The sequence below is a fragment of the Melozone crissalis genome, unplaced genomic scaffold (assembly GCF_028551555.1).
Source record: "Melozone crissalis strain CALT ecotype California unplaced genomic scaffold, PUWL_Pcris_2 ptg000018l_1, whole genome shotgun sequence".
NCBI lineage: Eukaryota > Metazoa > Chordata > Aves > Passeriformes > Passerellidae > Melozone > Melozone crissalis.
In genome coordinates, this window is record NW_026535796.1 from 39,311,887 (window position 1) to 39,338,587 (window position 26,701).

At 35.3% G+C, this 26,701-nt stretch overlaps 1 protein-coding gene across 5 annotated transcripts in view; it reads right to left on the minus strand.

Annotated features, from left to right (window-relative positions):
• EML5 (EMAP like 5) overlaps nucleotides 1-26,701 on the minus strand; it is a 94,265-nt gene that overhangs the window by 14,473 nt on the left and 53,091 nt on the right. For 2 of the 5 annotated variants that reach the window (XM_054276246.1, XM_054276245.1), the window contains exons 17-31: nucleotides 25,789-25,889; nucleotides 25,392-25,594; nucleotides 24,165-24,276; nucleotides 23,094-23,221; nucleotides 21,300-21,441; nucleotides 19,381-19,533; nucleotides 18,436-18,567; nucleotides 17,056-17,144; nucleotides 16,164-16,340; nucleotides 15,109-15,310; nucleotides 13,326-13,452; nucleotides 5,813-5,891; nucleotides 4,648-4,777; nucleotides 3,865-3,963; nucleotides 1,983-2,003 (exon numbers count right to left, since the gene is read on the minus strand). In XM_054276246.1, the coding sequence (XP_054132221.1) occupies nucleotides 1,983-2,003; nucleotides 3,865-3,963; nucleotides 4,648-4,777; nucleotides 5,813-5,891; nucleotides 13,326-13,452; nucleotides 15,109-15,310; nucleotides 16,164-16,340; nucleotides 17,056-17,144; nucleotides 18,436-18,567; nucleotides 19,381-19,533; nucleotides 21,300-21,441; nucleotides 23,094-23,221; nucleotides 24,165-24,276; nucleotides 25,392-25,594; nucleotides 25,789-25,889 (1,895 nt within the window). Of the gene's footprint in view, nucleotides 1-1,982; nucleotides 2,004-3,864; nucleotides 3,964-4,647; nucleotides 4,778-5,812; nucleotides 5,892-11,481; nucleotides 11,770-13,325; nucleotides 13,453-15,108; nucleotides 15,311-16,163; nucleotides 16,341-17,055; nucleotides 17,145-18,435; nucleotides 18,568-19,380; nucleotides 19,534-21,299; nucleotides 21,442-23,093; nucleotides 23,222-24,164; nucleotides 24,277-25,391; nucleotides 25,595-25,788; nucleotides 25,890-26,701 lie in introns of those variants that run through there. The other 3 variants (XM_054276249.1, XM_054276247.1, XM_054276250.1) reach the window with 3 other exon arrangements.

The following is a 26,701-nucleotide window of genomic DNA, read 5'->3' on the forward strand; positions in this document are numbered from 1 at the left end:
TCAAAGGCATACATGTGATGGGAAACATTAGGCACAGGGACTTAGGCAAAATTTCAGCCACATGAAACTCAGTTTTTGAGCACAATTCCACAGCTGTTCTGAAACAGTCTGAGAACATACTTCTGAGAAAATAGTTCCTCATTTCTTTTATTTCCCATTTGAATTTCCTCTCATGGCAGCAACAAGATGTTATCATTACCTTTCGAGAGGTACCACAGCATAGTATGGCCATGCCATTAAAACAGAAAGGGCAGGAGTTGACAGCAACTAGCACTTCCCAAGAATTGTCAGCACACTCCTTGCTGTTCTTACAGGAAGCTGAGGGAAGGGAAAGCTTTATTATGGCTCTGAACGGTTTTTCACTCTTCAACCCTCCTCTTGGTAAAATTCTCTATTACCCTTGAATAGTGCACCTGCTGTATAACCTTGGCCAGAAGTTTTCTTTTGGGTGGCAGATAGAAATTCTCACCAAGTTTTTCTGAATAAGATCTGACAAAATCATTCAGAGCAAGATCTGCAAGACAGAGAACATGGACTCTGAGGTCCTTCCATGTGATAGAGTCCTTCTGAAAGGACTCTGTCCTGACACTGAATCCTGCCTGTGTACTCAACACTTTCATAACAGAGATGTTCTAAGGCATCATCTCCTTCTGGGAGCAGTTAGACAAAGCTACCATGGGCTGGCAGGACAGAAAAAATCTTTAGTAAGGTGGACCAAATCTACACCAAATAATTAGGAAACCTTAATTACCATTCCAGCCTAGTACAAACACTACTGCTACAAGAAAACCTGCATCACTGTAGACAACTGAAAATTTGAACTAGAAAAGCAAAAGTTGTTGGCAAGGATGCCAAAAGCCATCAATAAATTTTAAGTAAAATTATTCAACTTTCCAATGAAAGCAGGCAGCAGCTTGGATTCCAGACTAATGGTTCCAGAAAGAAGAAAAAATTTAAGAGTGCTCGTTTCAGGCATTAACAACAGAATTTAGTAATATACACAAGCTCAAACTGAAGTTGCAGAAGGAAGAAGGCACATGAGACAGGGAAAGTGTCCAGCCACCCTAAACAGTACTATAGATGTTCTTTCATATAAATATCCATATCATCATTGCTTTTTTAAAATACAGGCTAGAAGTGTGAGAAAAAGTACCTATACTCTTCCTGCCATCCTTAGAGCAAGCACCATTTGCCATATTTAAGAAAGTCAACACACATTAAAGATGTCAATGTACATTTGTTCTTACAGAACACGCTTTAGATCCACATAAAGATTATTACACTTTCTATTACACATGACCACATTTATGCATCTCTGAAGATTCTTCACAAGACAATTATGGCTACTCAACAATGAACTCATTCGCACATGATGGTGATGAGTTTTAGAAATCACAGTTGAAAAAAAACATATTAATAAAAAATATCTCAGTCAAGACTGTCAAAATGTCAAAGATCCAAAATGATAGAGGAAAAATTAAATTGACATCACAAAAAGCATTCTGGATCAATGGTAATAACTGCATGACAATTGTACATAAATGTGAAAGGTGATTTGTTTTTTCACTCAGTCACCTAGGCCTCCTCAGTAGAATTTAGCTTAGAAATGCATGTTTAAAATTACACTCAATTGAAGGACTAAACCAAATATTGTCAGCCCCAACATGTCTACAAAACTGGCAAGCATACCCAGGAATGCTACAGCAGCAGTATGTATTAGAACTCACTAATCACTAAGCAGCAAGAAGGGAATATGCTTCAACAAGACTAGTTTTTAAGCGTGCTCTAACATTTTTAATTTTTCTATATTTACAGTATGCTGAGCTGTTTTGACTTCTATTCAGTGCTGACAGTAATATGACTGATACATGGGATTTAATAAACTAAAAATGAATTCACACCACTTATGGATCTAAAAAGCTGCAGATGGCTACTAGATAGACTAACTACACCTGAAGATGTCAAAATTTTGTTTCCCTTACCTGACATATCTGCTGAGTCTCCTGTAATGGAAAAGCAGCAGAAAAATAATTAGATCAGAAATAAGATAAGTGCTAAAGAAAATATATGCCACATTCAGTGTAATTTCTGAACACACACCTTGATGTCATCTTTTTGCATTGCAGCAGCACCAATATTGCTGTTAAAGATGAGTAATTACTGATAAAAGGAGGTCACATCAGAAATAAATCATAGAATGAATATATTGAATGAATGAATATCTTTTGATTTCCATTTCAAGCTACAACACAAAAATCTAGTTTTGGTGTATGTTAGGTCGCTCTCAGCCAAAATAAATGAAAAACATATTTTTTCATGTCATTGATATTTGAAAAAAATAAGTGAGAAAAAATATTAAGAAGTAGCATGTGCGTACCTGAAGCTTCAATAAATCTTTTTAAATCATGATGGTGACACAATTTGTGCCAACCATATGAGTAGGAAAAGTAGCAGCAGTTCTTTATAGAGTCTATACACTCCTCAACATCCCTTCAAAATCAGAATATAAGTGCTGTTTTAAGATATTTCACTTCCATTTAATTTTCTGCTTAAAAGTATATGTAATTTCTAAGTGTCATCTGCCTCTGATTGGTATGCCTTAATCCACATTACAAAACAGTTAATAATTATTCTACTGCTAATTGATGTAGAAATGATTAGGAAAATAAAAAAAGGATTAAGTCCTGTGTTTTGTCTCAGGTAAGATGAACACTGTAGAAGAAAAGTTTTCACATTCCTCCACTACAGAAAGGCAAACAGGGACGGATTAAGAAATATGATGAAAAAGCAAATTCTTAAAGGCAATAAAAGGTTTGTAATTCTGCAAATGTTCAAACCATAGACAAATATCTGCTAATGATTTTTTCCATTTAAATAATCTCCATTAAAAATTTGTTTTAAATTATGTGAGGCAAGAAACTCACCAGGAAAGAAAGTTATTTTAGCTAAGAGGCTACTATTATCAATGAGTCAATTTTAATGAGACAGGCACCTAAAAATCCAAAAGACACAGAAAAGCAGGTAATAAACTCTGCAGAACTGATTTTATTTATATGAAACTTCTAAAACAGACCTAAAGGAAAGAAAAAGTTATTTAAGTTATTTTGGCTGAAATCAAATGAGAGGTTTTTTTTGTATTCTATGCTGTGAAGAAAATAACGTGGGTTTGAATCTGCCGAAAACCAACAGAAGATATGAAAACTACAACCAGATTGTAGGGCTACAAAAATCACTTCTACAAAATCTAGAAACAGCAATTTCTACCAGCTATGCCAATGCAAAATGTGGGGATTTTTGTTCTTTTTTTTTTTTTTAACCTGGTTAGTTCATAGACCTTTATGTCACTATGAAATATATGTACCTTTTCCCTCTATATCTCAGTTTATCTGTAGGGAACCCCATTAGGGTTTTGGTTCTGCCTTTAATATTACAGCTATAACATATCCAACCACCAAGTAGGTATTATAAATCTATCTGATGAGGTAAAACCTACATAAGACTGACATGTATTCTAAGAAATGAAGGTTAGCTCTATTCAGCTTCTTTGGAAGGGCAGTGACTCTTTGGAAGGTCTAACACAAGCTGATAGTTCAATACAACCAGACTAATCTAATGGGGCTTAAGATTTCTGAAAAAATAGTTTTGATAATACTCCAAACAAAAGATAAGTTTAATCTTTCATGCCTCAATATTTTTTGTCATCTTCATTCAATTACACTCAAAGGAGCATATATAAAGAGGACAGGTAACTGAGTAACACTCATACAAACGGAGATAGCATAATCAAATATTTTATGATTTATCATGAATTTACAAGGTCCTGATTGCATGCTGTTAATTCTTTTTACAAAAATACAAACATACCTACTTGGCCAGTTGCCACTATGTTGGTAAACTTGGGGTGCTGATTCACAGTGAGGCACAAAATATCATCATTGTGTTCCTGGTAAAATGACTGAGAGCCTAAAAATAAGAAAAAAATAAATCAAACCATAGCTCAACTTTAATTAAAACATTTATAGACACATAGACATGGCTAATGTTTGAAAATTTCATAGTATTTGTTAGAAAACAGCATTATGGTCATGTTGCATTTTGAAGCTTAAAACCAGAAAACAGAAACTCCACATTATTTATCTGAACTTCAACACACAGCCCTCAGTAACTCCAGACATTTCCCTCAAGTTTTCCACATGAAGTTGCTTAACTATCTTCAAATGGCATTGTGTACTTTTTTAAAGGTCTAAGCTATCTTAACTAACTGGGTTATTGTGAAAGAATATACATGATACAGATGACTGAAAAGAAAACCAAATCAAAACGTTAACTTGTTCTTAGAAAAAAAAATTACAATTATTCCATTGTTTAGCTCTTTTTGTTTCTGTGATCATTTCAACATGCAAATTTCAGAAAGCTAATACCAAAAAACCCAAATCTTCACTTCCTTAAAGCTCAGCCTCCAGGAACATTTCAGTACACTTTTTTGTTTATATAGCTATTATGAATATTCTCTACAGACTGAAATTTTAGGAACAAATAAATTTTTTTTCACATACTTTTACAATAATTGAAGTATATTAATTACTTTATAAACTGTAACTCCATGAGTGTGAAGAAACATTTTCCCTCCAGTGGGTTTTCTCCTACCTGTTGCCACATTATACAAGATGCCAACAGATGCAGTGTGATAAATTACATCAGCACCATCATTCAAATAGTGCACGTTGTTTCTGCAGTCCTTGCCTCGGTACCCAAATACCAGCTCCAAAATTAGGTCCTAAAAAGATATTCACATCAGTAGATTGAGCAAACCTTAAAGCAATTATGAATTTCTTAAAGCAGTTATGAATTTCACATTCTTCTGTATGATTTAATTTTTTTAATTATGTCCTTTTGAAGTAAGTGACATTCAAGGCAACAGAAACTGGGCTGGTGCCTCCCCTGTCAGTTTACAGAGCTGCTCATTCTTGTCACACACAGCTGTGTCACCCTTTTCCCCTCTCAGGGGGATGCTGCAGAATGTGCATATAGTACTCACAGCCATATATATACACTGAAAGAGATACTCATACACATGAACATAAATAAAATGCAGTGAAGAATAAAGTTATTTTAATGCAGAAGACACTAAGAAACAAAGAATGACAAACACTGGTCCACAATTTAATTCCAGCCAGCAACTAGAAACCCAAATTACAATCTAAAACTTCTAGAGCACTGATGTCAAAAAGCCGTTTATTATGCTACACCAAATATTTTGCAGAATCAACAATATTTGGATTGGTAAAGAACGGCAAGGTTAGATGAAATTTTCACTTCAGATTAATCAAAAATTGGTATGTTTATTTGCAACTGCCATGTAATGAAAAAACAGGTGCCAAAGCTAAACTCATCATTAATAGAATTTTTAAAATTATTCTTAAAATCTTATCATGATGAATTTAAATGGAAGTTTTCAAATAAATTCTAAGAAGATTGGAATTTAAAAATGCTTAGTTTTATTAGCAACAATACACCCTTTAACAATCCAGTTATTTATACAAGGCACCCTGCTTTCTATAGCCAGTTCTAAGATTTCATGATTACTAAGAACTGAGTTATACTCCATTTTATTTGCAAGAAAAAGAAATAGTCTTTTTTTTTATTCACAAGAAAAAATTATTCCCCACTTTTTCTACTCTTTACCTACTATTCAGTATTTCCACCTTTGATATATTTAGAATAAAACAATCATTTAATGCGTTCACAGGTGTGTCAGTTTCTGGCAAAACAAAATCCTAAAGGAAGAAGAGAAAAGCACCCTTTTTCTTACCTCTATGGGTCTCTTTTTTTTCCCCACATTGTTTGTCTGCAGTTTCTCCGGCTGAGGCAATGCCCTACTAACTGGAGGTCTGAAACAAAGAACTGTGAATAAGAGAAGGCTGTCCGTCACCCATTCCATGCTAACAGCAACCTTCCAACCTGCTAAGGCTTTGGGAAATCTTACAGCCTGTCCTACTCAACTCATATGCATATTCATCTTCAAAACAGAAATGTCTGTCAAAGGAGAAGGACAAAACCTAAAAATCCCCTGTTTAACATGCTAGGTTCTCTAATTCTTCAACAATCCATGGGGCTAATGCAAAAGCTTGTTTTAAAATGACTGAGCACTTTTAGAATCTTCTTCACTTTTTCAAACTATGTTTTTAAGGTACTTTCATCTTCTCTGCAGCAATTTTGCTGAAGAGAGGCATGGCTGATTAATCTAATAATGCCTGTTCCCACATGCCTTCAGCAGACCCGTAAGTTTTCCTATTTTTGTAATAATTTGTAAAGAACTCTAGAGGCACCTGCCCATCCACTCCTACATCAACTGAGATGTGATGTTTATCAAAGCTTAGGTGGAAAATATTTTCCAGAAGAAACCAAGACCATGCAAATGCAGGAGTAACTACCACAACCTATGTTCCACTGCTCTGAATAGCCCAGATTTAATTAAGATATGTTTAACAAATATTAGATATGTTTAACAAATATTCATAACATCTCTCACATTACATTCAACTGTACCTGTACAAAGAAAAACAAACAAATAAGCTTTATTTATTAAATATATTCAGCTATTCCTAGTAATTTGCAGGAGCATTGATTATTGATTCCATAGATACAGTATTTGTGGCTGTGATAACAATCCTTTCAGCTTGATCTTTAAGAGGAACAATTTAGTTTAAAATAAATTCTATGTATAATTCAGTGATATCCAGACTAATTAGTCCAGTAGGCAGTGTGATACACTAATATCAAACATGAAGCAACAGGTTGCTATTTCCTTTTTAGTATGAAGTACTTCTATTCCTTTTTAATATGAAGTACTTCTAATTTCATCTCTGATCTTGAGTGATGACTTTGATTCAAAATAATGACTGTATTTTCTCAGAATGATAGAACATGATTTGTTTGTACACTGTGTAGTTTGAAGGACACGTGAAAAGCATTTTTTCAGTTATTCTAATAAAATACCATTTTCTTGGATTTATTTCTTCATTGTTTCTGCCTAACTTTAGAACAAATGTCAGGCATTTGTTCATTTGATCACTCCAGCGTAGACGTCTTTGAAAGACTTTATGTTTTTAATTTCTCATTTGTCATGGACAATTCTGCAACAGTCTCATCACTATTCCTCTAGAAATTACCAAAACATAGCATTAAAAGCCCTTCTTCCACTTGTCAGCCTCATACTTGACACAGAGCACTCAAACCTCATCTCTTTCCTCTTCTCCTACCCTGGCCCTAATTAACTTCTGTCCCTGAAACAAAGAGGGAAAAATGAGTTGGAGGGAAAAAAAGGGAAAAAAATTAAATACAGCAGAAGAACATATTTGAGATTTGATGAAAGCAGTAGAAATTGAAAGGACATGATTCCTCTTATAGAGGTTTACTTTACTGGAACTTAATATTTCCCTGCTGTTTGGTTCTAAAATATGACATTTTTTTTTAACATTTGCTGTCTGTAAATCCCTTGTGATAGAAAGGGAGAAGAGGTAAAACAATCTCACATTTCACAACTGCCTGAGAAGACCATCTATACTTAAAGGCTCTACAAATACAAATAAACACAGGTTGATATCATCCTTAAGTAATCATGAGAGTACCTTCATACATTACCACTCAACAGAATAAAGTGAATGTATATAGGTCAGGAAAGCTTGAGAACTTTCACTCAGCTGCATTATCTCACAGGTCACCTAAACAATTTCTCTAAGGATCTGGCCAGGAAAGGGTAATTCTGTACTGATCGAGAACAGTGGAACTGGACTGCAAATTACAAGCATATATGGACTCTCTCCCCAGTTAAGTTTCAAGATAACAACTTCAGGATTGAAAAACAGGAATGCTGAAGGATATGAGAATACGTTTTCCAAGTAATTTTTTGAATGTGTGAGAGCTGAAAATATTTTTAATTTGTTGTGTAATGTGCAGCAAAGTGACTAATGGCATATAGAACACACAGTGGTCATACACCTGCATGCATAACTTGCTGCATGCTCAAAAACTGTGTGGAAAAGATGGGAAAGAGAGCATGAATAACATGTTGGGATGAATTCAGGTATGGATAGGGTCAGCTTTAGCATGGGGAAGGAGAATTCCAGCCATCTATCATAGGGGAAATAAATACCTCAATATTGGCAATTTATTTTCAAAATTAATATATATTTGGTGTATGTATTTTAATATTTCTTGTTATGAAACTATAAAAATCAAGTACAAGCGTTTTGAAGTAGTTTCTGAAACAAAAAAGTATCTTGTTCACAGTTTTAGACATAGCTTAAATATTACTGCCCATTTTTGTATGATGTATTTCATTCCATATTTTCCTTGTTGTTACTGAGTATCTAAAGTTACTAAGAGAACAAGGAATGATTTTTTTGCTATACAGCATATGTAAATTACCACCAATTATTTTAGTTCTGTGGTAATTTATAACAGTGTGATTTACAATATTTATTTCTGTTTTAAAAACACAAGTATTATTTTGGGCACTATTTGATAGGGCAAATTACAGTAGTTGGCAAAAAAGAAAAAAAAGTCCCTTCCTGTGCAGGGCAACAGAATTCCACTTCATACTTAGGGGGACTTGCAGAGAACTTAGCAATTGATTTTGCACTCTTCAGCATGAAGTGTCTTACTCTGCCCTCCCCAAAAGGTGTTGACAAGCATGAAGTAGAAAATTAATTTTAAGAGCAAGGAGGAATTCTTTCCATTTCTCTTGGCAAGTTCTTCAAAGTCATTTGTGAAGCTTCACACAGGTCTGGTTTCCATTAGAAGACAATGAAGGCTGGTAGTTTTTAAGTACTGCTTCTGGACAAAAAAATGACTTATAATTATTTCATGTGTTCTGTGAGCAGTAAGAGCCAGTTTACACTCACTAATGCAGACAGGGAATCTGACGCTCAAACAATTCAGTAACACATGCACCTTGGCAAATCAGGTGAGTGTCAAATCATCACATATAAAACAGTTGCCCACCAGGGGGCTGGAAAAAGTACTAATCTTTGTACTTTAATAAGTATTACTGAAGAATACTACTTGTGAAACATTGGAAAGTATAATAGTGCATGGAGTTGGAGTTCATATTAGTAGGTAAAATGAGCATCTAGCTCATTGTATGAAATAGAACTACAATGCATATATTTATATATCAGATTTTTCATACAGCAATATTCTGAAGAGTGATAGGTGCATGTTATGGCACCCAACATGACAGATGGCTTTTTAAGGAAAATGGGAGGTGGCAGTAAAAGATGAACTAGATAGGAAAATAAAAGCATTACCTGGAACCTCTTTTCAGCAGCAGATGGGAAAGAGAAAAGGATTACTTATACAAGTTTGGCTAAAAGTTAGGTGCCAGTGAATTATTTGTATAGATAATTATTGCTGACTTCCTGGTTTGTATACTCCGTTTTACAAGGGGATGAGTCACTTCATAGACTAGATAAATCTATTATTTGTATATAAAACTCCCATTCACTTAAATGGGAATTACGAACATGTGTTGGCATGAGAATATAATTCTTTGGGATAACTCTGCTGTAAATAGAGAAAAAAAGCAGAAGTAGAAAAAAAATCCCTCTGAACTATACCAAGTGTTCAGAGTCAGCAAACACAACACCTGAATAACTCAAAGAAAGGCTGTGCAGGTTTAACTTCCTGAAATAAGCTGATGGATGGAACAGTCAACTTGCTATTAAAGACAGATGTCCAAGTTTAGTCACAAAAATACATTAATTTATACTAAAATAAAATTATCTCAGCTAACCAGAACATGTGGGGTACTGAGCACTACTGATATGTACTATTTTTTCATACTTAATTCAGTTTATGTTTATTGAAGACACTTTGCACTGGATAGGTTTCCTCAGTCATGTATGATGGAATACTCCTATTATTTGGCCAGCCAAAACCCCTTATTAATAATTAAAGCATATGGGCATGTACAGATTATTTCCTAATATTTGTAGTATGCATGGGTACCTTACAAGAGTTTGATTAGCTGGTACACTTCCACTGGTTTGAGAAGCTCTTTCTTTAAGAGCCACTAAACAACTTCACTAGGTGAACACTAGGTTAGTTTTTCTCACTTATAAATTAAGCAAAATAATTTAGGGAATTATTTAGGGAAAAAAATCCTGAAAATTAAGAACACAATGTTAACAACTCACCAATTTACAGATTGATTTTTTTCCCATTCTGAAAACAATGGATTTTACTGGATGTCTTCTAATTAGTTTGAACTTTATTTTTCAGTGCAAGATTGATGCACTATTTATTCATATAGGAAACAGCTAAACCTTTCCCACAATAAAATCCAAATGTAGCTTGAACAGGCTTTGCAGTCAATAGCATGCAATTCTTCAAATTAAAATACTTCCAGATATTTTTCACAGTAAAACAGTGAAAAATAAACTGAAAATTTATTTAAAATTAACTGAAATTTCTGGTTATTTAATTTTGAGATCTCTTGGTACAGCCATTTTTCTGTAAGGTACATTAAACACAGCATTGCCCCTTTCACAGGCACAAATAGCCAGCTTCAGGCAGTATAAGAACAGAGTAAGAATGGAGCATTATCCTCCAGAGGCATCTCCCAACCTTCAGTGCTGTGCAGTTCAGGGAGCAGCAGAGTCAGAAGCACTTTCAAAATCAACCATGATAGACTTTTTTCTGAGTAATTTACCTAGCACAAAAACATACTAGGAAAGAACACTTAGCAAAGGATAGAAACAGTTTTCAAGTGTGTTTTGTGCTGCTGAGTAGCCATAATGTTATTACACAACCAAATTAGACACACAGTACACATCTTTTCACATTAAAATATTACCTGTAAACATTATTATTCAGAAATGATAAATAATTCAAATTACCAACCTAAGTGCTGCCTCACAGCAGTGCCATTTTGTGTTTCCAGCAGAACTTAAAATAAGTACTGCAATTTCAATGATATAGCTGGTAATTTCACTGCTAGAGAATACTATATCATTAGTAGAGCGGGCAGTTAGCACTGCAAGCAAACCTTAAACCAATTGAAATAAATCTGGAGTTCCAGTCACAGAGGCAGCTCATTCTGCAGGTCTGAAGGGTGGTCTGACAGCCTAAGGATTTATTGTGCTGCCAATTTAACAGCATGTTTTTGCATGTGCACATGGTGTAAACAGAGCAGGTGCAGAAGTTGATAACCTCATGCAGGCACCTACACCAGAGCCTGCTGCATGAGCAGGATGGGGAGCCAGCAGCTCAGACCCTCAAGCAGCACGGGTGCACTGCCAAAACGCTGCAGCCAAGGCAGGGGTGCTCCCTGCACCCCTGAAGCTCCATCAGCTCCAGCCGGGTGCTGCTCTCACAGAGTGCAATGTGCTCACTGCTCTGCTCCAGCCTGAACCTCCAAGTGTGTGCTGCAGACATCCACAAACCCCTGGGCAACACCTCTGGCTCTGGCTAAGGGAAGTCAAGCTGTTCCTTAGCCTCCCCCAAAATATTGAGGAAAGGAGGATGAGCTTTGATCACCTCCTCCAAGAACACTCTACTCTTCACTCACATCAACTCAGAGTGAGAGTGCACTTATGTTTTGTCCCTTAACCCTCTTCTACTTATTGACATGCTACTATTTAATAGTAAAGAGGTAAATCCCTCACTTCTGTTGCAAATTGTAACTACTTTTCCAAGCAGCTGAAGTTATTAAAATCCATTTAATCCTGGACTTCAAGTACATGAACTTACCTTACTACCCCCTGCCTTCATGGGAAGCAAAAATAGAGAGTAGCAGAAATAAAATAAAAATTAGTGTCTATGACAGATTTCTGAAACATTTACCAATCTTATACAATATTAACATCAGAACAGAAGTCAAAATACATACAGTAGCCACAGTCTGGTTTTATTGTTCACCAAAAAGAAGTCTTTGAAGTTTTAAGGCTCCAAACTTTTCAACAATGCAGGTAATGGAATTCTTTTATGATCTTTTTTTGCATTCTGAATCACAATTTAATTACCTTACTACAGAATTAATTCTCTTAGTAATTTATCTGAAACTGAAAAACACAATTCACTCAGCTTCCAGAAACAGCTTTTGAAAGAAACACAAGAGGCTTACAATTTCATTAAAAGAAAAAAAAAATCTTTAATCAAAGCTTTCATGCCATGCACATTATTTCTTTTTGATTTCCACATCAAGTACAACTAATTAAAAAAGAGAGACCATTTCTCATAAATGCAAGACAGGGAACCACAGCTTTATACTGTGGTTATCCCTGGTTTATCCCTGGTTATCCCTGGTTTATCCCCCCTACAGTAACACAACTTAAAAACAAAAAATGATATGAAACTCCCACCAAAGTCACACTGCATTTCTCAACAGGGGTATCACAGACCTGCCCAGCTTCACTGTGGAAAGAGGCTTGAGCATTGCCACAGAACTCCTCACATTCCTGCAAAACTTTCCACTTCCCCATTTCCCCTGATCCTCTCACCCCCTTATACCCTGCTGTTTTCCTCACTTCCCCATCTTCAGTATCAGCATTCCCCAAATGCTGTATTAGGAATTCCTCCTTCCTTTTTCCTCACATATACTGTCCACATCAATTTGGTGGACAACAAACAACTTTCAGGGTCCCATGCTCAGCTGCAGATTCTACAACAGATAACATGCTAGAGGTTATAAATTGTTTCTGTCATTTTGCATCTACTTTATTTTCTGGGTTTATTGCAGTCTGCTCCCCACCCTATTCTCTTCCAAAGCATACAACAGTGAACCAAGATCTAAAACTAATACTCTAAAGCAACCAATTCCATTTTCCAAGATTCATTAACAAAAACTGCAGAACCACTGTGGACAGAACTTTTCAAAGAAAGGTAGAAGTTAAGTGAAAACTGAAGCAATGCAAGGAGCAATTAGAATTTAATTCAGAGCTGTTCTTGGCAGAACCAAAAACATTAGAGCTGTCCTTCACTAAAACAATTGTACAGGTTCATGCCTATAATGCCATCACTAACTACCATTCCGTATTTCAGTTTCAAAAAAACATATTATTAAACACCAGCAAATAAGTCAATCATCTCAAGGAACTCCCCAAACATAAAAATATGCATACATAGTTTTTAGTCTTTTGTGCTGTATGAAAAGAGGTTCAGCCTAGTCCTTTGGGTCACCTTTCCTTTTTTCTTCAAAGAAGTATTTAGATTCTTTTTATACATATACTTTTAAGTTGAGAATCATATATTCCAATATAATTTTGTTCTACTATTGTATTTTCACATTGATTTCTTGGCTAGAATTGTAATTTAGTAATTACCTTTCATCTAACGTTGGCTCCTTTTGCTGCAGATGAGGCTTAATTCCAAACATTGGTCTAATGTTTGTTGATAAGGCTTTGATGGTGTAATTAATTTCATTTTCCCTTGTCACATCACTGTCATAACCTAACAAAACCAGAGGGAAGAGTAGCAAACCAAAACAAGGTACAAGAACAACCACTTAATTTGTGCAGATTTCAACAATGTACTAGATTACAAAAACAATTATAGCATCGATTATTAATAACATAAATACACAACAGAAAGAAAGTAGCTGGGAATCATGAACATTGTTAATAAAAGGCATTCAAAGAAAAAGAATTCCCTACCATATCTTTGTGGAAAAAAAATTATTAATGAGTCAAGGGACTTCAAAAGCTACCCCATTTCTGCTTGGTTGGCCTTAACTACAGTCACTAACAAAGAACCTCACTACCTGACACCTGCTCTTAAGACCTGTAAGATTCAGTGCCTGGTTGTTCTCAATTTCAGGATCCATCCATTACCATGGAATCTATAGGTCTGCACGAGGTTCCTACACAATGCTAAGGGCCAGCAAGCCACATCAGGATGATGTTTACTATAGCAAAATAAACATGTTGGAAAAGTTAAGTTGTGACAGGGCTGTTAATTACTCTCCATTACTTTGTTTTTCCAAAGATCAAAACTACCAATGCCAACAATGTGATGGTGAATACTTCTTAACTCTAACTGAATTAATAGCAATTGACCTAGAGAAACTTTTGTGGATAAAGATGTCAATGTCTTTTCTTGTAAATCTTCACACATCTCGCTCTCTTTTAGAGTACTTTTGAACCCACAGCTTAAGAGGGCTCTGCGTAAAGCAGCAGAGGCTTGGGGAGATCATAGGGCTAAGATGTTCTAACAGGTCTCAAGCAGAGGCTGAACAGAAAGTCTGAAGATGGCAATTTTTGACTAAGAAAGTTAAAAGCTGACAAGTCCTCCTATAGGCAATTAAATTACTCTGTGTATTCTTCAGTACTTTTGAGAAGAAATACAGTGATTAAAAATTCTTTTCCAATGAATGTTTAATATGTCTTTAATATTTAATGTATTTCTTTGGTCATTTATCTCGTTTTAGTGACAGCTGAAGTTAATTTATTACACAGAACTATTTAATGAGTAGCAGTGATAGTTTAAAAATTCTTGAACACTGAGGAATTGACAAGGACGAAATGCACACTTGGGAGAAAACAAGTCTGGAGGCCATAAATTCTTGGAATAGTAACATGAAAAAGAAAACATAAGTATGGAAAAACCAGCAGAAGTTAATGCTACAAAATAGAATTAACACTTTATAACTACTGATATTGTGACCTTGAAATAGGTACATAAACATCAGTCTACTTCAGTGTCCTATGTCTCCATGTTATGGAAGCAGATGCTACAACATCAACTATGGTCTCACATTATACAGATTTCAATATAATTTCTTAAGAATTGGTGACCAAATTCCAACTGTGATGATTCTATTTTAAACATAGATTTTGGGTAGCTATGTATAATTGATGCTTAATATTCTTCATTTAGAAGATATCAAGAGTTTCTTTATGTACTCTGATTCAAAGCAGTAACTCAAACACTTCATTATCATTTTCTTCACAGCAGTTTATCAAAACCAAATTTTATTTAACATTTTTGAAGAGTATTTGCTACTTAAGATAGAAGCAATCCATAAATTATTTCTAAATTTTCAGCTTTCCATTAATAAAGTCTTCTTGAAATAGCACAATCCAGCTAGTTGTGTAAATTATTACTGACCTCCATCTTCTTCAGAATCCAGATCAGACTCCTCACTGTCACACTGCCTGCTGTCCCGATGTCCTTCCATCTCATAAGTCCACAGCATCAGGGAGGTGTCAGCTCCCCCCACAGTGACCAACAAACTGTCGTCGTAGGTCCAGCGCACGTTTGTCACATGGGTGCTGTGAGCAACATACCGCTTAAATTTCCCAAACTTCCCCTGGAAAGGGGAAAAAGAAGGCAAAGAGCAAATTTACCCAGTCTGCCAGACAAAACTGAAATAAATTGCCTGCACAATGGCATCATCTTAACTTCTTCGCAGTTCCTGCTTCAGCTGTTTTGTAGTTCACATGATTTTAACACATGATTTGCCAAGTGCCCCTCCTACAGCAACTTCATGAAATGTTAACTTTATCTTCATGTCAAGCATGAAAGAGTTAGTCTATAAACATATTCCAGCAATAAACACTGGATCACTTTTTCTAAGAGAGACAATAATCTGAGCTGGAATAAAATTCACATAGAATATTTTGAGTCAATACTTGTGCACTGTTACTATCCTTAGCATAGCAACATTTCAAAATTGAAGACACATTTTCCACCAAATATACAGGAGAACAGGAGGTACTTGAAGAGCAGTAAAAACACAATGTACTTCTGGAATGGCTTTTCTATGATGTGTGATTGAATACTATTAAAGGTCTTTGTCTTAGAAAAAAAATTGCTAATATTGGAAAGAATTAAGGTCCTTAAAATCAAAAATGCAATGTAGGTGAAAAATACATGTTGATTGCCTTCCAAAGCATTCTCATTCTTAAAGTTGTTCCTATTCATTTGTCACAGTCAGCAGCAGGACACTGCATGAGATGGCTCTGCAGTCTGACCTGGAATGATCATTCTTACTCACTGGAAGTTTCATGCACTGCAAACTGCAATGTAACACTAAATGCTTTCTTTGATCAAAATGAGAAAAATATTAAAGCATTATTTTCTTCTGAGTGATGAATTTTCGCAGTTTTAAAAAGGCAGATTTATTAATAAATACTTTCCATAAACAGCTGAAAATTACTTACTTTAGCAGGGTATCGAAACAGTTTCACAAATCCAAAATCATCTCCTGTGGCTAATACTTTACTGTCACTAGTGAGGCATGAAGCAGTTACATCTGTGACTTCACCAATTATTGGCCAGATCCCTTCACAGCAAGAGCCCAAAACACTTGTCCATGATGCCCAGCCAATCTTTTCTACCTACAAAAATGACACATTTGAGACAAAGAATACTTCTTAGGCATTTTTCTTCCACATCCAATTTCAAGAAAAATTCCTTGCATTGAAAGATACATCACATCTAAAAGACAGTATTTAAATATATTAATCAGTTATTTTTTTGCCATTCAGAATTTCATCTGAGACCTGTAATTTTACCTCTATGAACTTTCAATTCCAAAACTTAAATAAGTATTTTGAAAATTTTTACCTTAGCTGCCCTTTCAGGCTAAAGAAAACAAATTATGTTTTCCAACACTGCCTTTCAATGCCATGGAAAATATAACTTGGAAATTATAAATTTTTGCTCTCTGCCCTATGACAATGCTCTGTATCTGAGAAAACAAAAGAATTAAAATATACTAGTCTTGCCTATATGTATTATGTAAACTGTATTTCATTGTTCTATAAAAACAAACATGAAGTTTTCTATAGCAAGGTTTAGTAATCTGCAATAGGTTTTCAAAGGTGTTTAGGTACCAGAAAAGACACACAGAAGTCTAGTGAGATGTTCATTACTAAATCAGCCAAATGTCTGCTTCTTAATAGAAGAGAAAAATGTGAAATCCTCTACATATTATATTATTTTAAAAGTTTAAAATTACAGTTTTATGCATCATTCCCTCTTATGTAGTATAGGTGGCTGCATAATAAGTTTAATTTGCAAGCAAGTTAAGAAGGCAGTACAGTTCCTCACCTCCAAACTTGGGATAGTCTGCTTTTTCCCCCGAGGGGCTTCAAAAAACAGCTGCTCTTTAGCACCAGTGTTGACTTGCAAAAGTTTCCCTATAAAACATATGACATAGATATTGTCTGTTAACATAGGAGATTCCATTTTGCAGAAGGAAGAAAGAAAAGTTAGCTTAAATTTTTTATTGCTAACAGCATTACATCAATTATTTGTTTCTATTGGAAAAAACTGCACACATAAATAATGGATCTGGAAGTATGGTCTTCTAAAGAAATCTAAGTCCTTTGGCCCCTTAAATTCACAACCCTTTCTCCTCTCTTTGAAAACTCTATGAATGCATCACTTTTCTCTCCTTGTTATGGCTGTCCCATCAGATGGTAGACAAAATGCACTGGATGTAGTTCAAAGCTTGTTTATGATTACTGGCTGCTGATGCTCTTGGGATGGAGCAGCACAGATGCTGCCTGGCCACAGGCTGATCCCAAGCAGATGACTTCTTTACAGCTTTTTACTACTTCATTTCTGAGGAAAATTCTCACCAATGCTTTTCAAAATCCTCAAAGGAAGCTAACTTACAACATTCTTTCAAAATAAATCAGACTCTGTCAGAAGTTTTTATATAGAGGAATAAGAACATGAACAAATAGATTGCACAATTGCACAGCCTTGCCTTTTAATGAAACAGGACTAAATTTAGCTTTTTAATTAATCACATATTAATACCCTGGAACAGAGGAAATCCAGTATTTTTGCTATGTGACAAGGATATGTACTCCTGAGCTACAACCACATTGTAAAGTATTTTATTAAAGGAGTAGAAACATGGAATCATAGAATGTTTGGGGTTGGAAAGGACTTTAGAGACCACCTAGTTCCACCCTCCTGCCACTAGACCAGGTTGCTCAGAGTCCCATCCAGCCTGGCCTTGACCACCTTCAGGGATGGGGCATCCACAGCCTCTCTGAGCAGCCATTTCCAGCGCCTCACCACACTTACAGTAATGAATTTCTTCCTTGTATCCAATCTAAACATGCCCTCCTTTAACTTAAGGCCTTTCTCTCTTGTTCTATCACTAACTGCCCTTGTGAAGTCAAAAGATAAACAGGAAGGATTTTTTTAAAATCCAAACAAACCAATAAATAGAGACAAACCATTTTACTTCAAATTGTAAAATTTCTAAATATGTGGCAGTAAAAACCACATACAAAAATATGTATGTGGCAGTAAAAACCATGGGTTTAATATTTATTTGGATGCTGTCAGAGCATACTCATAAGCTGAAAAATCAAATCTGCCAGTGATAACACAAATCCATACTATACATGCTCTTAATTAGTCTATAATATAATCAGTCTTCCAGTTCTTTTTACAATGAATGCAGCTTACCTCTTATGTCCCAGTCCATGTGTGTGATATAGCTGGAAGCTCCCTTGCAGATTCCTACTCTTTTACTGCTCATTACATTGTAAATATCTACAAAGTTGTCACAGGATGCCACAGCTAAGTACTTTCCAGCCCCTAAAACACATCAGTACAAGCACAAAATATTTTTAAAAAATTTTAGTGATCTTTGTATTAAACACAAGTAAATTCTGGAATTTAGCCCTACGCAGTTTCAAATTCTTTGATATCAGCTTGCTAATCTATACATATTCTCTGGCAAACTGATTTTCATATCACATAATGAAACATAAAACTATGGTATCATTACATTTTCAAACAATAAAAACCATTTGCTGAAATTTTAAGCATTTATGGTATTCAGAGAATGATAAAGCTTAGGGAACCAGAAAGTAATGTTGTAGGGGAATTGGTATCAGTAATTTGCATCAAATTTCTCCAACAGATGAGTATTTTAACTAAAGTAGGCTATGCATTTTGAGTTCCTAAAATATGAGATATAATGATGGGAAAAAATACCTAGCCTCACTGAGAGTGCTAAGGGGGGAAAAATAGAAAAAAAAAAGTTGCAAGATGTTTTTGACACATCAGTTTCAAGTATTCTTATTAGATAAGAGAAACATCAGTGATGTGCCAAACTTACGCAGGTTATAAAGAGTAATCCTAGGGAGCTGCTGGATATTCACTATTTCAAACTGGCTGTTGTATTCAGGAGGTCACTATAGGCAAACATATTCCAATAATCTCATCCTTACACAAGCAACACAGGACTTCACACCATGGTCTTTTAAAATGTTGGTATTAGTTTTACTGATCTATTTTTTACATCTAAAAGTACTACAAATCTTCACTCCTTTTATCTCTTATGTGATAAGTCTTACTTGAACAACCTTGGTATTAAAATTTTCATTTAAAAAAGAAATCACTCACCAGGAGAAAATCTGATTTCTGAAATAACATCTTTCCTATGCTGGAAAGAGACCAAATCCTCCAGGGTATCTGCATTAACTATCAAAAAACTTCCATCATTGAGACCAACAGCTAATGCTTTTCCATCAGGAGAAAAGCAGCAACATCTGCCTCCTATGAGAAATAAAGAAATTGCATTCAGATACATTTACAGTGCATTATCCTTCTTTCAGATCCATCTTTCCATTAGTAAAGAAAAGCTAATATTATCCTAGAAAACTTCCAAGGAAGCTTTCCATATGCTGCCAAAATAATTTCCAAGCTGTGACAGCACACAAACAGGTACACAGGCCCAGAATGTTAGAATTTTCATCTTAATAGATATCTGCTCTACATCAGTAATACAGATTAATCACTATGGTCTGTATATTTCTAACTTGATCTCCTTCCTTGTATCTGGTGCTGCCTGATTGTTACCATTTGCTCTGATAAGGAGAACAGGAGAACACAGCTGGAAAAGACCATCTGGATTCATAGAATTCAGTCATTTGCTATCACAAACAAGACAATAAGTCATAGAATCCTTCCAATAAACACGTCAGTGTTGTTTGAAAAACAGTTTTATTTCCAATTTAAATTTATGTATGGTCAACTTATATAGATTTGTTCTTGTGCCAGAATTTTCTGTTAACTTACATATTTTCCCCTGCTATTTGTTCGTCTGATTAACCTGTAGACAGCAATCCTTTACTTAGATGGCTTCACCACAAGGCTTTGCATTCATTATCCTGTAGTTCCTTTCACCATTTTCAACTTTTAGCTTAATTGCATTCAGCTGAACACAGATGAGAATTGCACACCAAAAATATCCTGATTTTTGTCTTGTAATTTACATGAATATTGCACCATGTCTTGGGGAAAATACCTCACTATCACATGTAATTGTCATTCAACAAGATGCTGAGCCTTCTGTTCAAGTTACCCCTGACCTACACAGACATTTTTCTCACTGTCACTGATCTGCCTTTTATCATTAACAAGTTGTATTTCAATTCCATTAGTCTGCAAAAGCATACATCTTTTTCTGTACAGTACACAGGAACTTTTTAAGATTGCCAAAACATCTCAAAATGTGTATCATCAGCAAATAGTCATCAGAGACTTTTTTTGCCAAAAGTACTCAAACATATTAAGAAATATCAACTTTAAGACTTGAGCAGAGTTCACCAACTAGAAACTTTCTTGTTTAATCCCTGCTTATGTGAGCTTGTAACTCTTCTACATTCACTTTGCCAATCTAAATAATCTTCAATTAAGCTTCCCATTATGTTTGAATCAAATTGCTGAATGCCTAAGAGATAAAGCCCACTGTATTCTTTTATCTAGCAAAGCATACATAGAATTAGAAGCTTGTCAGGGCCAGTCTCATCTAATCCTGAAAAATCACCTTATATGAGGTCACTTAAAACAGATTTTCTATCTGTCAAAATAGAATTTATTTATATCCTAAACAACAAGTGAAAATTTTATGATTTCTCTTTTCTTGACATTCCAGATCCTTCAAACATTCACAAAGAAAATTACAAACATTTATTCTAAGATTTCTTCCAAAAAATTCTACATTCAAAGTCTTAAAAAAGCCTTGGAATATTATAAGCAACATAGCATTTATGTAATTGACTCAATTTTATTGTTAATTCACTGACTTAAACAAGTTGCAATTGCAAATAATCTAAATAATCTTCAGAACAGCACTACATAGAATTATTTGTGCAGATTCATTAGCTTAAGGGCTACATAACTAGTGAAGATAGCATTAATAAAAAAATTTGAGCAAAGAAAGGAATTTATTCTGTTCTCAAGTCCTGTTTTCAAAACATTCATAATGCTTGTAAATGTCAATTGCATCAGTAAATATTTTTTCATACTAAGCATCTTACCCTTTTTCAATTTGCGAACAGCTAACATACAATGGCTAGGAGATAAATCCCATATTCTTAAGGTTTTGTCATCACTTACAGTGGCACAAATGGGTAAATGAGGATGAGTAGCTAGACCCCAAACTTCCCCCTCCATGTGACCCTGAAAAAACACAATTAATCAGATTTCTTTTTATTTTAAATTGAAATATTAAAGTTAAAAAAAAAAGAGAGAAAGAATATGCATTTTTTAGAGGATAATAAATATCTGAATAAAACCATAGAACACCTGGAAAAATTCACTCTGCTACTTGTGCAAAATTTTAGTAATTTGTGCTACAGAAAGCTTCTGCAAAATAATCCTCATACACATGTCAGTGGCAGGGACAGTGGGACTGGGGGCACCCTCAGCAGGTTTGCAGGTGACACTGTGTTGAGTGGAGCGCCCAGCAAGCTGCAGGGAGGGCATCCCACCCAGAGGGGCCTGGGCAGGCTGGCAGGTGGACCCCTGCCATGGAGCCCACCAGGGCCAAGTGCAAGGTCCTGCATGTGGGTCAGGGCAACCCCAAGCACAAACATAAACTGGACACAGAATGGACTGAGAGCAGCCCTGATGAGAACTTGGAGGTTTTGGTGGGCAACAAACAGGACATGAGCTGGCACTGTGCACTTGCAACCCAGAAAGCAAATTGGATCCTGGGCTGAATCAAAAGAAACAGCAGCAGCTCAAAGGAGATGATTCTGTCCTTCTATCCCACTCTGGTCAGACTCCAGTTCTGCGTCTGTCTCTGGAGTCCGCAGCACAGGAGAACATGGACCTGTTGGGATGGCTCCAGAAGAGGGCCACAGAAAGGGTGAAAGGGCTGGAGCACCTCTCCCATGAAGTCAGGCTGAGAGAGGAGGGGGTGCTCAGTCTAGAGAAGGCTTCAGGGAGGTCTTGTCTCAGCCTCTTCTTAAAGGGGGCTGATGAGAAATAGGGGAACACTTTTTAGTTAGGTTTAGTAAGGTGACAGGACAAGGGGTAATGAGTTTAAAGTAGAAGAGGGTAGATTCAGACTAGATAGAAGAAAGAAATTTTTTATGACGAGGGCAGTAAAACTGGAAGTGCTTGCCCAAAGATGTTGCAGATGCCCCATCCCCAGAAACACCCAAGGTCAGATTGGATGGGGTTCTGAACAATCTGATCTATTTGAAGATGTCCTTGCTTACTGCAGGGGGCTTGGACAAGATGACCTTTAAAGGTCCCTTCCAACTCAAACTATTCTGTGAACAAGTTTTTTTCTTTATATTAGGTTCTAACATTTTCTTTAAAAAAATACAGTTCTTTAAGTATTGCACTGGCCACTTAGAAAGGAGAAAGGAGAGAGTCCAGAGATTTTTACTTAACTATGAAAGACAAAAAATATGTTGATGCGATGTAAAAATCTGTTTTAAAAATGCAGTTATTTGGTATGACAATTTTTTTTTACATAATTACAAGTAAAATCTCAAAACAAACAACAAGGAGACAACTTTTATTTAGTACTCAAGAGAAGTTAATAATGAATTTGGAGGAAGATCCACTATTTCAGACAGTTTTCTTATTTTTTCAAAAAATATCTATAATCTTGGTCTGTTTGGAAGGATAAACCCATTGAACAAACTAATAATGAAATTCTGTGTTCTGTCTGGCTCATTAAGGAGTCCTACTGATCTAGTCTAACTAAAAGTGATAGTAACTTATTAACTTCATTAATAGTTATAGTGCACAAGTCTTCACTTGAGAAATAAATCATATTAGTGGTATGACATATTTGAGTGCTATTTAACACATACCTGAACCAGCAGAGTTATTGGTCCACTCTTATCTACCTCCAATATTTCACCATTCTTTGTGCCCACTAGAATATGACCGTGTCCTAACGATATGGCACGTATAGAAGGATTATCTTCTAAGAGGAGACCTAGAACATTAAAATGTTAGAAGATAGGATTCTCAATTATGTCTCAAAGAGGATTTTTCACACTTATGCACAATAAAATCTCACTGTAGAAAAATCTCACTGTAGAAAAATCTACTTTCTTACTGTAGAAAACATTGCTGTAAAAAACAACATCTGGATTCAAGTGTGAGGAATCAGCAATACATCAAGAAGTTTAACATGCCTGACTCTGTACATGTTAGTTACCAACTATAACACTATTTACCTCCAATTTTGGTACCTCCAATTCTAGCTTCTTGTAAACAAGCTATGAGAATAAGACGCAAATCTCATTCTCATAATGAGAATTTCATAAAGAAAATCTCATTCTCTTCCATCTCATAAGGGAAGGAGATGGAAGAGAAAAAACTATCCAGAATGAAAATACAGGGAACTGTAAATTAGCATTAAGATCAAAAATAAGTGGTAGAAATGGGAAAAATAGGAATGAAAATGTTCTTTAATTATTTCAAAAGACATATGCGTTTACAGAAAATTAGCTACTCACACCTTGCAAAACTAACCATAATTCCGAATTCCTTCCCTTTTCCCAACCAAAAAAGATCAGACAAGATAGGTCATGATCAGAAATATAAGAGGCTTTTTGCTTACCACTTTAATAAAACAAATCAAAGCAAGAAAACATCTGCATGATAAGAAACAGCTAGATCAACTAATTTAGGCTAATAATAAACTAAATATTATGACCTGAACCCACCAAATGTGCAAACTGACACCCCAAACACACAACTCCAGTCCCAACAGAAGAATTACTTATTAAGAATCAATAAAGCTTAAAAAAATTTATTTTAGTATTCATTATGTCAAATGTGGATTACCTCTTACTGTGGAAAGCAATTTCACAAAGATTTCTAAAGAATGTACTTTAAAAATAGAACAAAACATAGGATAAAGTCTGTGTTACCTTTGGATCCAGGAGCCAGAGCAGCCCTTTTGATGGCATAGGTTTTGAGACAGCGTTCAAAGGTATCATCCCAGAGAGCCACCACCCCATCCTTTCCTCCAGTGACAAATCCCTGGGGGAAAAGAAATAAAGATCACTGGTTATATTTGATTATTATCTTTCCTTACTTTTTCAGAGATTTCTGCCAATACTGAAAATGGTCTATATACAACACTGCAATGCACAGAGGTACAGATGTTAGAGATGAAAGGAACAGGAGCAACAGAATGAGTGATTTCTCCTCCTGATGAAGGCGCCACAGTTCTGTACAGTGCATGTACATGGGCTGGATTTAGAAGTTCTAGCCTGTATGCTTCTACCATTCTAGAAAAATAAGAACCAACATATTATAGTATTTTTCCTTGATATTTAGCCTCCATATCCCTTTGGCATTTCTTCTCATTGCTCAAAACAAAACTTAGTACTGCAAAAATTTGATTGGCAGTTATAATTTTGAAATATATGTGCATTTGAGCCATTCTGTCCTCAAAAATTATATACAGGTATTTAACAAAGCAACGGGTATGGTTAATACTGAAATCATTAGTTCTCTCCTTTGGAGCACTCAGCTCTTGTAGTATGAATAACACATACTGTACAATGCTACTTTTCTGAAATGCAAATATTGGAAGGTTGAGTGACTTGGTCTAACACAGTATAACACCAACATAACATTAAAGACACATAACATTAAAGAAAAAAATAATCTAACTGGAACACTCATGCATATTTAAGTACATGCTTAAAGTTTTTCCTGGGCTAAAAAGAAGCCAAGAATCTGGAGAAAGTACTTAATGATTTGCAGAACGAATTTATCTATTGGTACACAATAATTACACTACAAAATAGTACAAGTATGATCTTCCTCTCTCACAAGCTCACATATTCCATTGGACATACTGATGCTTAAATCAATTCCTGCCATTTTTTTAGTAAGAGCTTATGAAAATTACTGAATAAGGTGTCACTGACCACAGGGGTTTGAGAAACAGCATGCTACATAACAAGAATAAGAAACTGCATAAACACTATTTTGCACTAATGCATAAAACACTGTTTTGAATCTGGACCACACAAGGCTTTTCTGTAATGAAAATAAGGACATGGACTCCTGGATCTGGGAAAGATTTAGCTTTATCATAAACTCTTTGTCCAGACATAAAAAAAAGCAATGAGCAGTTTATTTACTTTTTCCAATGCGTGCATGCTGAACACAGGACCATCATGTGCTTTGACAGTTTTTATGAGAAACACATCTCTCCAAATACACACATCCCCCGTGGAGGTTCCAGAGAATGCCATCTCTTCTGTCCAGCCATACACTGCACACATCATTGTGTCAGTTCTTCCCAATGCACCTATGCAGCCCTTTCTCCCAATTAGTCCTCCTCCTGGTTCAGACCAAAAACAACTCATTAGACATCTGCTTGGAACTATAGCACAAGAACTACATAACCACACCCACAGCAACAAGTCCTTTTCTTTTAGTCCACCCATGCTCCCCAAAAAAATGAGATACAATACTATAGTAAACAGTTATACTGTCAGTAACAGAATATGCTCTAATTCTGAAAAGTGTTCTTACCTGCTCTCCGCCAGAATTTCATGTGTTTAATTCCAACTGTAATCAATTTATCAGGCATGTAAGGATTAATCTTAACAACAAAAATCTTATCTTTGCTTCCCCTGAAATGCAAAGCAAAATCATTTAAATATAAGTGTAACTCTTAATATTTTTAAATAGGGTTGGGAGCAGTTTTTTGTTTTATTTTTATGTATACCTCCTCTATCTTGCTAAGATTTACTTTCAAATCATTACTAATAGTTTATAATGAGGAAGTAGAAAACTAAAGAAGCAACATACTGTGTCCTGTTCTATTTTCATGACTTTTCAGTTTCCAAGGCAGGTGAGTAATTATGTTACTTCAAAGAGGCACAAGGAGGCATTTTCTTTGCAAAAGAAAATGTATTTGCATTAAGTTTGGGTATATGGCATCTAGATCTTTGACAGCTCATGATACTTAAAGGAGTGAAGTCAAAAATCTTATTTTAAGTTTGTTTACCTTGGAAACAAACTGCCACTGTCATTCGCCATTTAGCTGATTTTTTCTGTTTTTGTTAGAAAAAAATTATGCTGCTATTACATATTTGATGGAAATTACAGTTAGTTCTAAAAATGTTAAAACCTTGTGTGTTCTAGATTTCTTACTACGCTTCTATAAAACTAATGCTTTGCTTCAGTCCTACAGTTTGAAAAGCACCTTTCAACTATGTTTGCCATCCATGCAAAGCAATCCTTATAGATTGTTTTTCTTTACTTAAAATGCAGAAGAGCACCCAATCCCTAATTTTTGCTCCTTGTTCAAAAGGGGCAATAATCTTTTATTTTCTGTCCTTTCAGACCACTAGATGAACTAGTAGCTGAATGCATTAAACAGTTTCTTTCCAAACTCACAGTCATCTTTAAAGTACAGATGCTGTTCTCAAAAATTCTAATC